Source organism: Rutilus rutilus, assembly GCF_951802725.1.
Source record: "Rutilus rutilus genome assembly, chromosome: 25".
Classification (NCBI taxonomy): domain Eukaryota; kingdom Metazoa; phylum Chordata; class Actinopteri; order Cypriniformes; family Leuciscidae; genus Rutilus; species Rutilus rutilus.
Window position 1 is genome coordinate 920,630 of NC_140229.1, and position 16,763 is coordinate 937,392.

Genomic DNA, 16,763 nt, shown 5'->3' on the forward strand with positions numbered 1-16,763 from the left:
AATCTATATAGAAGTAATGCATTGAATAATACGTTGTTTAAATTGTGTTTAAACGTGAATACGTCTATTAAAGAGTGTATATGTGTATAAAGAGAATCGCAATGCTGACAAAACTTTTTTTTAAATAAAGATTTTTGCTGGGTCAGACCCGTCTGCTAGCGATGGAAAAATATGCACAAAACAAGACACTTTGAAATTTTGCTGTTTTCATGAATACAAGTAGAATACAAAAGACCCTCCCCTCAACAAAGAATAAAAAGACATGACCCTCCCCTATTTTCCTCCAGTGGTCCATTCCATAAACGGTCCCTTACCTGATTTAATGAACAATAAATAACTGAGTGAATTATCAATGCTAAATTGACAGCCATACTCTCAGAATATTGTTTCATTGTTTTGGCCTTTGTCTTCATGATGGTCTCGTTCACTCATTTGACACGGCTGTAGATCACAGACGCCTCTTCCACAGTCTGCACATTTGATCGCCTAAAGAACATCAAATAAAACAACAATCATGTTATGGATCAGATTGCATGATGATAAAAGTCATTAAACAATTCAGATGTTTCTGAAACATCAGTGGGACACAAAGTTATTAACAACAAAATTCCAGATTTAAAGAACTATAAATGCTCCTTTCATCAACATGAGGGTGAGTAGACGGCAAATGTTTTATTTCTGCGTGAACTGTCTCTTTAAGCTCGTTCTTCTCACCTCAGGACAGAATCAGGCTGACCAATCCTGATATTGTCGTAGTGGCTTTCGTTCTCCTCTGCTCTCTTCGTCTGTTTGTTTCTGTGATGTTGGACAGTTGCGTACTGGATCTCCTCAGTCTCTCTGCATTCAGGAGCATTTGCGTCTCTTCTGGGTTTGCTGGAAGTTACACTGGCGTACTGAGCGTCATCACAATCGGCTGATTCAGAAACATGAACGTCTCTCCCTGTTACGGTAGAGTACAGATTGTCCTGAAACAGAAGAAAATTAAAGGGGTGGTTGATTATTACTTCACTTTTCTAACTTTAGTTAGTGTGTAATGTTGCTGTTTGAGCATAAACAACATCTGCAAAGTTACGACGCTCAAAGTTCACAGCAAAGGGAGAGATTTGCTTTTACAGAAATTGCTTTTTAAGGACTACAACAAACGGCTGGTAGAGACTACACCACATTCCTCTCGGGTTAGTGACATCACCAACCCTAAAATTTACATAAACCCCGCCCCCAGAACACGATTTATAGATTATCATAACAGAATATGCTAATCAATGACTAGAAGATAACTCCACATCAGCTTCATAAACTCATCAACTAATCATTCAGAAATGTCCTGTTGCATTTTACATGTTGTCACTTCTTCTCGAGTCTCTCCATCATTGTCTGACTCCGGTTTGAACATAAAAGGCTAAAAGTGTGTGAGGTAAAAGGACCATACCTGTCAAGTATCCCGTTTTGGCCGGGAAAGTCCCGTATTTTACCCTTCTATCCCGCCGTCCTCCCATATTAGTATTTACCCGTAAATCTCCCGTATTTTAACCTGCGTTATTAAAAAATAATAATACCCCGGGCCCGAGCGGAGTAAAAAAAAAAAAGAAACATTACCAATCTGAGCTCTGTCGCTAGTCTCGTGATAACTGCCACCTGCAGTAGCCTACTACATGTATTGTAGGTGGCAGTTGTCGCGAGGTTAGTGTGTGAGGTCAGATGATGACAAGTGACAACGCGGGAAAAAACAGAAAAAAAAAACTGAGACGAATGATGGACGCTATGACCTTCTCGGAAGGCACTCCTGCCAAAAAATCAAAAACAGCATGTAAATACCGCGATCAATGGGACATCGATTTTAATTTTCTGAAGAGGAGCAGGGTGGGGGACAGTCACGCGTTTTGCAAGTTTTGTAACTGTGATTTTAGCATCTCACGCGGGGGAAGGAATGATGTTTCTCAGCACGAGAAATCCTCCAAGCACAAGCGCGGACTAGAGGGACAAAAACATGCCCAGGCGATGTCAACATTCGTGACGAGAAATGCCACAGAGGCAGACCAGGTCACACGTGCAGAGGTAAAAATGGCAATGCTGTGTGCCAAAAACAACATTCCTTTCTCCTTCCACGACGACTTCAACAAGTGTGTAGCTGACATGTTCCCGGACTCTGCTATTGCACGAAAATACTCAACGGGAAAATCTAAGGCTACTCAAATCATCAAAGGTAAGTTAGCTACCTATCTTTCTTACTGCTGGGCTACTGTACGTTTGCTATAACGGTATAAAATGGGTTTGAAATGTGTTTGAATATTCTAACATTTGAGCATTAACCCATGGCATGCATGTTGTAGGCTAACTTACTAGCTAATTACTGGACACTTAACAGGTGCCATAGCAGCAGAACTAGAGGACGAGTTGGCCAAAATATGCCGATCTCAGCCCTTTTCACTGATGTGCGACGAATCGAACAAAAGAAAAACAGACAAATAATTCGTCATCCTGACTAGACTCTACGATGAGGCCACTCTGCAGGTCGCTACAAGATTCCTGGAGATGCCTACATGCAATGTAGGAAATGCAGAAAATCTGTATGAAAAGCTTAGTGAAGCATTAAGGTAAGGGGAACTGCACTGTGTTGACATGTTTAGTAGATAGCATTTAATTACAACCTTACATTTTGTCTAAGACGTTTTGTGGCATTTTTTCCTGTTTCCAATAGAAAAAGAGGCATCCCATGGAATAACCTGATTGCCTTTAACTCTGATAATGCGAGTGTTATGAAAGGCCGCCATAACTCGGTCATCAGCAGACTGAAGACCAGCCAGCCCCACCTCCAGGACCTTGGCTGCATCTGCCACCCGGTACAGCTGGCCACTGGCTGTGGCATCAGAGCAGCCCAGGTACCAGTGGAAGACATCCTGGTGGGGATATACACCCACTTTGATAGAAGGTAAATGCATGCATATAGGCCTGCTATTTCTCTCGCCTAATGTTGTGTGTTACAATGTAACAACATTGCATGTGGCTAACTCATGAACAAGGTAGCCTTGTAGGCCTGCAGTTCATATTCTTTACACACACACTCACTCACAATTCCTACCACTAACAGAGTCATTTTCTATCTCTCAGTGCAAAAAGATGTGAAGTCTACAAAGAGTTTGTAGACTTCACTGATTCAGACCACCTGAAGCTCCTCAGGTACTGCAGCACCAGATGGCTGAGTCTGTTAACCTGCATCCAGAGGGCGCTGAACCAGTGGGATGCACTACAGGTAGAATGGTAACTCCACTCAGCAGATATCTACACAATTTACTATAGCCCCTTTCACACAGCGCATTGAACCCGGGAAATTGCCGGCAAATTGCCGGAACGCCTTCTGTGTGAACGCAAACACGACCCGGGTTTAATGCCGGGATCGATGCCGGGTTGGGGACCTAGTAACATTGCCGTGTTCAGTCCCGGGACGCGCGCTGTGTGAACAAAAGCCGTAATAATGCCGTGTCGTAGTGATGACGCTGAAGCCGGGATCGTTCGCCAGCTGTGAAACTGTACGAAATGCGCAATTTTATGATCGAATCAGAGAAATAAATGCACAAGCGTGGTTTCTCGAGAGAGAAATCGCAGCTCATAAGCAAACTGAAGACACTGCTGAGACATTACAAGTCACATCGATGTCACGTGTCTTTCCGGGACATACACGGGTTGTGTGTGAACGCACTCTCTGATTCCGGAAAATCACTGGCAGTGTGAATGAACCAAAATCAAATGAACCCGGGTCAAATCCCGGGTCACTTTATCCGTGTATTTTCCGGAATCTCTGTGTGAAAGGGGCTTATGCTATATTTCAATTTTAACCATGTATTGCCACCCTGTATCTCTATGTACTGTAGGCCTAATTTAACAGTCATGAAGAGGTGGAGAGGAGTGTTAAAGTGCGTGATCTGGCAAGCCATCTGCGTGATCCAATCGTGAAGACCTACTTCCTGTTCCTGAGTGCTGCCCTTAAGCCTTTATCTGAATTTAACATAGCCTTCCAGGTGGGTGTCAATGATATTGAATGAATGAGTGAATAATAGGATATAATTAAATGTTTGTACTTATTGTAGCATTCTTATTTCACTGTTATTTTGTTGTGACCATTGATATTATCTGCAGTCAGAGGGAGTACAAATACACAGACTTGAAGAGGAGATGTACAGGCTGATGAAGAGGACCCTGGGCTACCAGCCAGGGCAATCGTGGGTGTACCTCTCAGGGAGGTGGAGTATGGAGATGGACATCAGTTGGCTGATGAAGATCTCTTTATCGGAGCAGACACAAAGGCATTCATGAGAAGCGCTGAGCTCCCTGTGTCAGCCGAGAAGAAAATCTTTCAGTGAGTATATTGACCAGTAGTTATATTACGATATCATCTTTTGACAGTATGAGAGTATAGGCTGTAGTGTGCCTAAAAATATTACCACTAATGCATTTTTTTCACTCTTATGCTGTTGTAGAACTGTGAGAAGCTTCTATGAGGCAGTGCTTAAGAAGATGTCCTCCTCCTTTCCCCTCGACCATCCACTCCTGAGGGACCTGAAAGTGCTGGACCCTGCAGCTCGTCTTAGCATAACTCCAGGGACAGGTAGATCATAGAAACAGTTTCCAATAGGCTTTATGCCCAGCTCCACTACTTACACTAGCAACCACCCTAGCAATGGTCAGACACACCTGGATTATATCAGTTTGTCCAATAATGTAAGACAGGAAGTAAAGGAGCTGTCTTAAGTTCAGGAAGTAATGCAGCTTTGCATGAAGCCTATTGATATTAGGCAAGGCAAGGCAAGGCAATTTTATCTGTAAAGCCCATTTTTTCAAACAATTTGTCTCAAAAGGCTTTACATCGCATCATAACAACATCCTCTGGGGACAGTTCCCCATTGATAACCAAACAATTAATTGGCAGAGTATACTTGATACTTGTTTAGATCTGCAATGTTCAGTCAAACACTTGTTTTACTTTACAGTGGAAAGGCTAGGGGCCCTGTTCCCTCAGTTGAGGCTGAAAGAGGATAAGATGAGAGAGGAATTCACAGACTATCAGGTGACAGATAGTAAGCAACTCCCCCAAGAAGACAGAATCGACAGATTCTGGGGCCTGGTAGGAAAGGACATGAGGTTCAGTGAGCTGCCAAAACTTATGAAGGCTTTACTATGCATTCCCCATAGCAATGCAAGTTCAGAAAGGGGGTTTAGCATGGTACGAAAGATTGTTACAGAGAATAGGATGACTTTAGACAACAGAACTGTTTGTGCTCTACTCTCATGTAAAATTAACCACTCTGGCCCAGCCCACAAATACACTCCTTCCAAAACAGTCTTAAAGAATGCAAAGTCTGCAACAAATTTGTACAACAACTAGGGTTGGGTATTGGTTGGGTTTTATCCGATACCAGTACCTACTCGGTATTTTTCAAACGGTTCCGGTGCTTAAACGGTTCTTGAAACGGTACTTAAGAAAACTAAACTGCACACGCTTCATCAAAAAAATAATACCTCTGTGTGTGATTTTCTGAAAAAGATTTTCTGATTAAATGAAAAATTGTGCCCTTTAAAAGGCTACTGATGTAGCACAAAACACTTGAGTTAAGATCAAAATGTTGTCTTCTCATATTATGACTTTTACAGAACAGAGATATATCTGACAAATTTAACACACACAGTATAGCCTCATATAAATATACTTGATATTGATATACTTCATACTTGATATGCAAGATTTGCAGTTGGCATTAAAATACTAGACTTACCCGAAGAGGAACACTGGCAGCTGAACTTGAACTTTAGTCAAGCGTGTCAGAGGTTTTGGGTTCAAATTTGTAGTTTTTTATTTTTTTTTAAACCGATTATGCTCATCAGTGGTTGTATATCAAGCAGGGACACTTTGTGTCCATTATATTTTGAGATTTCACCAGAACGAATAGATATGAAGCGCCGTCTAGGGCTTAAATCAAACTTCATTCACGCTGCACGCACATGAAACCCTTGCATACACGTATACTAGGTAGTCACACATACGTATACTGCTGAATGCTCAAACTAATACATATTAAATGCACAACTTCTAAAGTCGCTCACGCACACACACGCAAACTCTAGACACGCGGAACTCTCCGCGCACATACTCATCTGAGACGCGAGCACACACACACACACACACACACACAAACTCTCCGCGCACATACTCATCTGAGACGCGAGCACACACACACACAAACTCTCCGCGCACATAATCATATAGACGGCGCCTCATAAATAGATCGATCTCCGCAACGTATTGAAGCGCGCGTCCGAGTGAAGACCGGTGTGCGCGAGCCACGAGAAAACACTGTATCCGCGCCACTGATCGCAGCGGCAACGAGCACTTTGATCACTTGATTTAAAAAAACACATTTCAGTGATCGTCTCTTATTTAACAAACGAACTAAATGAATGCTCTGCTGGTTAACTGGAGATGTTTTATTATTGGATCATTCGTGCCGCGAGATGTTTTAGCCTATAGGGGGCGGTAAAAAAACGTCAGGCATCGAAATCAGGCACCGAAAGTTTCGTTCTTATTCGGTCTGGTTACTACCGTTTACGTCGGAACCGGTTCCCTATTGGAACCGGGTTTCGGTACCCAACCCTAACAACAACTCACTAAAAGTGTAAAGAAAAGTTATGTGAAATGAAAAGGAAAAACTGTAAAAGAAAAGCAATATGAAATGAAAAGAATGTGTGGAATGAAAATAAAATGTAAATGTAAAGACAAGCAATGTTAAATGAACAGAAAATATGCAAATAAGCCTTTAAATAAATGATCTTCATATATACCCTTTTGTGTTTTAATTAAGGATATGAATGTTCACAGCATGTCAATGTCAACAAAGGTAGGCCTATCATTGGCTTTATGCACAGCTGCACTACTTCCTGAACTTCAGCCAGCTCCTTTGTTTCCTGTCTGCCATTATTGGACAAACTGATTAATCCAGGTGTGCCTGACCTCAGTAGTCACAACAACAATAATCAGACACACTTGGATTAATCAGTTTGTCCAATAATGGCAGACAGGAAACAAAGGAGCTGGCTGAAGTTCAGGAAAAGCTCTTGAAGCTCCGCCCCCTGTGCCGGGAGCAGCAGCTCATTTGCATTTAAAGGGACACACACAAAACGGTGCGTTTTTCCTCACCCTCAAACAGTGACAATTTTAACATGCTAGATAAAAATATCTGTGGGGTATTTAGAGCTAAACCTTCACACACACACACACACACACACACACACACACACACACAGACACACTCTGGGGACATCAGAGACTTATTTTACATCTTGTGAATAGGGCATTATACCACCCCTTTAAATATTATTTATTATTCACATTTAAGGGCTGTACACACAGAACACGTTTTTCCATTTCAGTGCTCTACTTTCCATTGTTTTTCTATGTAAACGTGCTAGACGGACGTGTTTGACCGTTATAAACACGGCACTCAGATTAAAAGGCGGTAAACTTTCTTTGGGTTTTTTTGTCTCTCGTTCCACTGACTTGTCTCTCGCGTTCTGTGTGAATGGCCCCGTCTAACTAGACTATTCACATGTTGTGTCCGGAAGATTTACCTGTTTTTCGGTGAGGTCTTCAGCTTTAGCAGCTCTTCGTTTTCTCCTGATTTAACAGACATTAAACTTGTAAGCTGCATTTTAAAGATTAATTACTAATCACATCACATGAGGCATTTACACCTGCACTAGTCTGAATGAGAATTGCATTCACTCACTGTAATTGAGAATGATTTTAATCAAACTTACATTATAAACAGAATGATGACGATGACGATGAAGAGTCCTAAACACGCCACAGTGATCCCCAACCCGACGAGCCAGCCTTGAACACGATGAGCTGAAAGATGAAGAATTTGAGTTCAGATTAACTCTCAAAGCTGCATAACTGTCTTGAACTCTTTATAAAATAAAACCTTCATCTGTGACAGTTACAGCGTCCGATCTCTGAGATGTTGATTGTGAGCCTGACAGTAGAAGCGTCCACTCTGTATTAGGGCTGGGAATCTCTAGGCATCTCACGATTCGATTCGGTCGCGATTCTGAGGACTGCGATGATAAACCGATTATCTATGCATCTTTTTTTCTATAGCCTACAGATTTTCTTTTTTCTCACTGTGTGACTACTTAGTACTTTTAAAACAAAGTATTTGTAATGATCCCTAATGAATTTACTTCCTATATATTTTATTAATTAAACAAATGGAAGTGATTTGGTAATAAATGTTGTCATAGAGTTGGGTGAAAGCTTCTGAGGTTGTCCTGGTTTTAACATCAGCGCTGTTTGATCTGACATGTGTGGGTTATAATAGAATTCTGAATGCTTCCAATTAGATCTCGCTGCGATATTATTAATTCTGCTGTGAATTCGAACAGTTTCTCACTGGATCTCCCAGCGCTGTGTAATAACAGTATCACGTGATTGCGATCGGCCCACGAGTAAACCTGTTCTGAGCTCGCGCTGCGCTAAACGGTCCGCGCGCCACAGCTCAAACGAATAGCACAGTTTCGTTTCACTTTCGTTTCGTTTGCCGTTTGATGTTTCTCGTATGTAACAGAAGTTCAATTGCACAGCGTGGTGGTCACACCAGTGCGACTTCTTGTCGCCATTTGGTCGCAGTCTGGATCTCTACTTGCATAAAGTGTGGCTCTTGTCCAGGTCCTCTTCCTCTTCAACTTTATAAAGCCAAAGTTACACTATTTTAACGCAAAGATTTTTTAATCTTATTACACATTTTTAAAATTACTAATATGGACTGAATTGATCAAAACAGAAAATTTGCATCTGATGTTTTATCATGAACTCACACATGACGTTTAAAGTCACAGCGTCAGAGTATTTCTCTCCATGTTCATTGCTGGACTTGCACTTGTATTCTCCACTGTCATTAGAGCTGATCTTTGAGATGCTGAAGATTCTTCCAGATCCTACAAGCGTTCCTCCTTTAATCCAGCTGATTTCTGCAGGAGGGTTTGAGTCACTGCTGCACTTCAGAGTCACTGAATCTCCCTCCACTATTACACCAGATGGACTGATGGAGATCTCAGGATTCCCTGGAGGATCTACAGGAGAAATATATAGCATCACCCGTCACTCACCCCACCAAACACTTCTATTTCTGTTCTTACATACAGTTGATACGGGCAGAATTTAGCATAAACAACAGGAATCCATGGATCCTTGTGTCAACAGGTCATGTCACTTATTAGGAAATATCCAAAACAAAATAAACAGTACTTTTGTGTGTGTGTGTGTGTGTGTGTGTGTGTGTGTGTGGTAGTCAGTAAATCAGTGCTGGATAGATTACTTACAAACTATAGTCAGTCACTGATTACAAATTACAAAACAAAAATTGTAGTTAGTAGGATAATAGTTAGGTGTGGCTGTAGAAAGCGCGATGTTCGTTTCATGAACGAATCGTTCTTTTGAGCCGGTAGGTAGTAACAGGTCGAGCTGGTTCATTAATCAAACTGAATCGAAATTTAGCTCCGGGTTAATGATGCAAAACACACAAGCCAAAGCATGTCCCACTCAAAAAGACCCGAATGAGCCGGTTCAAACCAGCTGTCGAAGTTTGCAGATGATTTTATGTCAAGCAAAATCAAAAGACTGGTTTATTCTTTCTATATACTTTAGACATGTAGAAGATAACCGTGGCGTTTCTGCATGTCTGTAATGTGTGCTGTAGGTGCGAAACTTTTAGGAATCTTATCCAAGATGTAGGCTACTCAATATTGTCGTGTCCGACATAAAGGATCCGCAAATGAAACTGACCACAAACACCATTAACTTCAGTGAATGAAAGGCAATAATCTGCCATATGCATTCACACAAATAATGTTTTATTTGAATGTTTCGATATGCATTGACACAAATGAGTTTATTTGAATGTTTTATTGAAATATTATGGCACTGGCGGCGTAGTGCCATCACTGCTTGATGACGTATGGAACAGATTAATCGTTTTTTTTAAAGGTGAACTAAGTAACTTTTTTACCTTAACTGAACAGCTTCGGAGTCATTGGAATGGTTATATTACTTATTTCGGGTTGAATGGTGGTCGTTTCGCACCCCCCTGGTGCCCGTGAGCGGAAAATTCGCACTTGCAACTTTGAGTCGGCGGGTCGCCAGCCGCCGCGTCAGGAAGTATCGCGTGATATCAGGTCTCGCGATGTAAACAATTGCTTTACGGCCAAAAGAAATCTGCTCAAATACTGTCATTATTGCGCTCCCTCACGCTGTTCGAACCCGAAGGAAGAAGATGTTTTAAAGAATGCCCCATCTGCTTTGATGTCGTTGATCTACTAGCCTCTGGTGTCTGAGAATCACCAACGAGTTTTTACAACAGTGTTGTCAAATATCTATTCCGAAGCTGTGGGGGGAGCTCTAGAGAGAGACCTGCGAGCAAAAAGCGAGAATACAGCGAAGAAATCCCGAAGCTACTGAGTGCTGCTTTAAACGAACTGTCCGAATGAACCGAATGAACACATCTACATTAAAACATAGACAATACCAGAAAAAGAACTGAATGAACTGAAGGCTTAAATACACAAGGGAGGAAAATCAACAGAACAGAGAACAGGTGCTTAACTAATTAACTAATTAACAACTATGGAAATGTCTCTGGTTACTCACATAACCGTAGTTCCCTGAGAGGAGGGAATGACACATTACGAATGGGGAAATCCATTTTCCTCTAAATGCTGAAGCCTGATTTGAGTAACTCTTTTGCTTGCAAATAGCCAAAAAACCTTTCGACTGAACGAGAGCTATTGAGGCTGAAAAGCTTTTCACACGGCACTTTACGTAATGTCTCGTTCCCTCCTCTCAGGGAACTACGGTTACATGAGTAACCAGAGACAGTCCCCTATCGAGTCGGTTCCTCGACATTACGTATGGGGAACGTATAAAACCCCCGCCGTGTGAAAAACGGTCGGCCCAGCTCGCAGCACAAGCACTAAGCCCTCAGACTATAGTTGTTACAGTGTCTGGTTTGTGTTTCCCTGGGTAACCACTAGAGGTCCTCTTCCCCACGGTGTCTTTCACTCATACTACATTTCCCATCATCCTGTTCTGTCACTCATTGATCATTGCACACATCTGTTTCCCGTCACCTTGTTAGTATCTGTGTGTATATATACCCTGTTTGTTTCTGTTATTGTTGTGGATTCCTTGTTTGATGTCCGCACACTTCCGTGTTTCCATGCCTGTATTGTTTCGTGTTTGCTGGACTGCCTTTGTTGGATTTTGACCTTTAGCCTGACTTGGATTATGATTACGGATTACCCTAATAAATTGCTATTGGACCTTACCTTCCTGTGTGTGTGTCGTGACAATAGTACATTAGCTCTAGGTCGGGTACCGGACCTGGTTGAACACCCAAATGTACTCTGGCACAGAGCCAACTCGGCGCCCACACCATCAGTATCTCCCCGTATCCAGTTAAGCAACACTGGTGTGATATGGGGGGGAATGCAACACTATATTGGTGCTTGAGAATACTGCCGGCTTATGAACGCGGGCATAATAAAAGGGGGCTACATCATATAGTTAATGTGATTATTATCAACCTCAGCCATTACTATTGTAACTCACGCTGTCTATACGACCTGGTTGAAACCATGGTTAGAACACGTGACCAGTCGGGGCGTGTCTCTATGCGACTTAGTCACCCAATGGCTGCTCAGCTCTCTCCTCCTGCACTGACAGAACGTGTGGTGCGAACGATGGAATGTCAAAGTTATAAAATCTCGCAAACGTGGTGTGAGATGACCAGCCCGCTGCGATGTCCTGAATGTCCTGAATAGACATGCCTTTCGCCCAAGCCCATGACGACGCCAAACTCCTTGTGGAGTGAGCGCGCACCCCCATTGGGCAATCGGTTCCTCGGGAAGCATAAGCTAGTCGCACAGCTTCCATAATCCATAATCCAGTGATAGCCTCTGTTTCAACAGCGCACTGCCTTTCTTGGTGCCCGCGTAGCAGATGAAAAGCTGCTCCGAAGTTGGAAACTGGCTAGTCCTGTTCACGCACGGGGCATAAAGCACACTTCTGTGACACTGAATTAGTGTCTAGTTCAGCGGGGCAAAATGCTTGAATTGTAACCACCTGAGCTCTGAGCGGAGTCGAGAGCACCTTCGGCGTGTAGCCGCGTCTGGGAATGAGTCTGACCATGGAATTGTCCGGTCTGAAATGCATACACACACTGTTCACTGACAGGGCATGCAAGTCTCCCACTCGTTTCCCGCAGGCTAGCGCGAGCAGTAGCGCCGTCTTAACTGAGACCTCTTTAAGGTCGCTAGATTCGGCTGGTTCGAAAGGTGGATCAGACAGTGCACTGAGCCCTAACGACAGGTCCCAAACTGGCATCTGACGAAGGCGGGGAGGATTAAGCCGCCTCGCCCCGCCCCGGAGAAACTCGATATCTGGGTGTGCTTCCCCACCGAATGGCCATCCAGCATGTCACAAAAGGCGACGATAGCGGCCATGTATACTTTCAGTGTAGAAGGGGAGCTGCCACGTGGCGACTCGCAACAGGTGTTTGCAGTTGAGTGTAATTGTGTTCATGAGTGTTGGAGTAGTTCTCTTGGTTTGTTTGCAGCTCTTTTACTTTTTACTTTTAATACAATTTAATATTGTTCCGTGATGTCTCTAAGGAAGAAGGGGATATCATTTCTGGTTAGGGTTAGGCAGCTTGATGTCGAGGCAACTTGCAAATTCCCCCCTGTTTAAGGACATTATGGCTTACAATAATTGCCAGCTTTTTAGTCCTGGAGAAGATGGCAGGACCAGAAGAAAAACACGTAAAAGAGGCAAAAAAGGCGGCGTGCGACAGCGTCTGAGAATCCTAACAAGCAAGAGACGTCTGCCTCTACCTTCAATAGTCCTGGCAAATGTTCAATCACTGAAAAACAAGGTGGATGAACTGCAAGCACGAGTATCTCACACACGTGAGTTCAGAGATGCGTGTGTTTTAGCTGAGACGTGGCTGACGGCCGCAGACATGGATCCTACGACCGATATTGATGGATTCGGGGTACCAATAAGTCAAAAGAAGATAATTTAGATCCTCTCCAGTTTGCGTACAGAGCAGGGAGAGGGGTTGAGGATGCTATAACCACTCTTGTACACTTAGTAGCCCAACATCTGGAGACCCCAAAAACAAGGGCACGGCTAGCTTTTATTGATTTCTCATCTGCATTCAACACAATCAAGCCACATGTATTAGCCGAAAAATTAGTTCGATTATTTAACCTTGATCTTAATCTAGTATGATGGATCGTGAATTTTTTATCAAATAGAACCCAGTGTGTGAGAGTCAACAGTCTGCTTTCTTCCAAATTATGTTCTTCTATTGGCTCGCCTCAAGGGTGTGTTCTTTCCCCTCTTCTTTTTATTTTGTATACTAATGATTGTAGGAGCACATTTGACAATAGGTATATGTTAAAGTTCGCGGATGATACTGTGATTGTGAGTCTTCTTGTAAATGAGGAGACATCTCATGGCCCAGTGGTGGAGGACTTTGTCTCTTGGTGTGCAAAATGTAACCTAAATCTAAATATATCAAAGACCAAAGACATGATCATAGATTTTGGAAAATCTGCCATTTCAGTCTCTCCTACTGTCATAAATGGAAGAGATATTGAGTTTGTGGATGAATATCGTTATCTGGGTACAGTTATTGATAATAAATTAAATTTTAATGCTAACACAGATGCCATTTGTAAAAAGGTTCAGCAGCGTATGTTTTTCTTAAGAAAAATGAACTCTTTTAAAGTATGCTCAGTGTTAATGACACTGTTTTATCAGAGTTTTATTGAATCTGTAATTTCTTATTGTGACATTGTATGGTTTGATTGTATTAGCCTGTCCAACAGAAACAGAATAACCAAACTGATAAAGACTGCTTCGAAAGTGATTGGAGTTCAGCAGATACTGCCACAGGACATTTTTAAAGGACGTGTTGTCAAAAAAGCCTTTGCGATATTCAATTGCCCAACACACCCATTACACAAAGAGTTTGTTATTCTTCCATCAGGACGTAGATATAGAGTAATGGGAGGGAGAACAAGGAGGTTTAAGAACTCATTCATACCAACTGCTATTCTAATGTTAAATAATCTGTAATCATGAGTGTTTGCTATGTGAGTGTTTGCTATGTGAGTGTTTGCTATGTGAGTGTTTATTATGTGAGTGTTTGCTATGTGAGTGTTTGCTATGTGAGTGTTTGCTATGTGAGTGTTTATTATGTGAGTGTTTGCTATGTGAGTGTTTGCTATGTGAGTGTTTGCTATGTGAGTGTTTGCTATGTGAGTGTTTATTATGTGAGTGTTTGCTATGTGAGTGTTTGCTATGTGAGTGTTTGCTATGTGAGTGTTTATTATGTGAGTGTTTGCTATGTGAGTGTTTATTATGTGAGTGTTTGCTATGTGAGTGTTTGCTATGTGAGTGTTTGCTATGTGAGTGTTTATTATGTGAGTGTTTGCTATGTGAGTGTTTGCTATGTGAGTGTTTGCTATGTGAGTGTTTATTATGTGAGTGTTTGCTATGTGAGTGTTTGCTATGTGAGTGTTTGCTATGCGAGTGTTTGCTATGCGAGTGTTTGCTATGTGAGTGTTTATTATGTGAGTGTTTGCTATGTGAGTGTTTGCTATGTGAGTGTTTATTATGTGAGTGTTTGCTATGTGAGTGTTTATTATGTGAGTGTTTGCTATGTGAGTGTTTGCTATGTGAGTGTTTGCTATGTGAGTGTTTATTATGTGAGTGTTTGCTATGTGAGTGTTTGCTATGTGAGTGTTTGCTATGTGAGTGTTTGCTATGTGAGTGTTTATTATGTGAGTGTTTGCTATGTGAGTGTTTGCTATGTGAGTGTTTGCTATGTGAGTGTTTGCTATGTGAGTGTTTATTATGTGAGTGTTTGCTATGTGAGTGTTTGCTATGTGAGTGTTTGCTATGTGAGTGTTTTTTGTGATGTGCAGCACCTGTGCAAAACCAATTTCCTAAGGGATAAATAAACTCGAACTGAACTGAACTGCCAGCGTGCAGACGTTCCTGCAGGAAGGTCAGAATAGTGGAGATAACACAACCCTTTGGGTCTTCCCGTTTGTCAATACACCAGTTAGCCAACACAGTTAGTGACCACTACCCGCCTGACCAGTCTGCCCATAGCAGCACCCTGTTCGTACATGGTCGTGCCGGACTAAGGTGCCAGAGTCTTGAGACATGAACGTGTTATGATAAGGCGTTCTGTCCCCGCTCTCCACGCCTGCGACTGCACTCGGTTTTGCAACCAGAGGTCTCATGTGCAGCAAGCCCAGTCTGCAGACGGAGGCTGCGGCTGCCATCAGACCCAGTAGCCTCTGAAATGTTTTCATGGGGATGGCTCTGCCTTGAACGAAGAGGGCTAGTGTATTGTGAATGGACGGCGTCCTCGACGGGAGGCGGTCGCGTGTAACCCAATTTCTCCGTCCCTTCGGGCTCGGGCTGAGTGAGGGGAGCGCCATGACCGGGTGAGCTCCTCGTGGAGATGAGGGAAAAGAGGCGCGGGTCTCTGCGGGGCGTCCGCCTGGCGGCCCGCACAGAGGAAGGACCCGTCCATCCAATTCCTAGACGGCTGTTCTTTGTGGGCTGCCCAGTCCAGCTCCAGGTCCGCCACTGCCTCTGAGGATAGCCATGAGCTCCACATCCAGCGAGGCCGGGATGGCGTCCTCACCATATCCGAAAGAGACAATTTCCCGCGCTGTCTTCGGAGGGCGGTAACTAGCCTCAGTGTAGGTGAGAGGTTCTGACACGTGAGGGCAGCGTGGGCGTTGGGCCGACACTAACTCCTCAACAGAGTCCATTGACGGAGCTTTCTGCAGTCTCCCGGTCCGCGGCTCGACGGTGGCGGGCGGAGGAGAGGCAGGAGTCATAAGGCCACCGCTAGGGGTAACGGCCAGCCTTACGCGAAGGATCTTGATGGGAAGTTCCTCACAGGCTCGACAACCTGATCCCTCGAGCGCCGCTTCTGTGTGGGCCCGACCCAGACACAGCACACACTGCTCGTGTGCGTCCGGGAAGTCGATTGGACCACCACACGTGCGGCAAAGAGACAGTGAGAGGGGATAATTCCACGTTGTCCACTCTGTTTGCGTGAATCCACGGCGAAACCAGGCTCCAGGTTGAAGAAGAAAGATTCTGAGTTTTTTTGGCTATTTGCAAGCAAAAGAGTTATTCAAATCAGGCTTCAGCATTTCGAGGAAAATGGGTTTCGCCATACGTAATGTCGAGGGACCGACTCGATAAGGGAACTAACAATTACAGGGAACTCATATAAACAGGATCAGAACCAAAAAAAAAAAACTGAACATAACCCCGAACAGTAATCTATTACATTACACATATTACATTGTTTATCACATTAATTTGAATAAGATATGCTTGGTATAAAGTTACTACCCAGCTCTGATTGTATTATGCAACACAGTTCTTTTTTCAAACATTTGTTGCATAATACTGATTACCACACACAATTAATAGTATTGTATTTTAGTTTTGTTTTCTTTTTAAAAAGAGATTAAAGGTGCTTTAAAGGTGTTAAACCCATTTACTTGAACAGCTGTTTTAGTGTGTTGTGTTTATGCCGTGGCGTTGCCATGACAAGGGAGTTGTAATAATTGAATATAACTGAATATAAACATAAATTGTTAAAATCAAACATTGTTCA

The 16,763-nt window shown here is 42.9% G+C and overlaps 1 protein-coding gene across 1 annotated transcript in view; it reads right to left on the reverse strand.

Moving 5' to 3' along the window:
* LOC311285487 (cell adhesion molecule CEACAM5-like) overlaps positions 1 to 16,763 on the reverse strand; it is a gene marked incomplete at its 5' end in the record, with an annotated part of 114,891 nt that overhangs the window by 96,788 nt on the left and 1,340 nt on the right. The window contains one exon of the mRNA XM_084401135.1: positions 8,866 to 9,120. Within this exon, the coding sequence (XP_084257261.1) occupies positions 8,866 to 9,120 (255 nt within the window). The remainder of the gene's footprint in view (positions 1 to 8,865; positions 9,121 to 16,763) is intronic.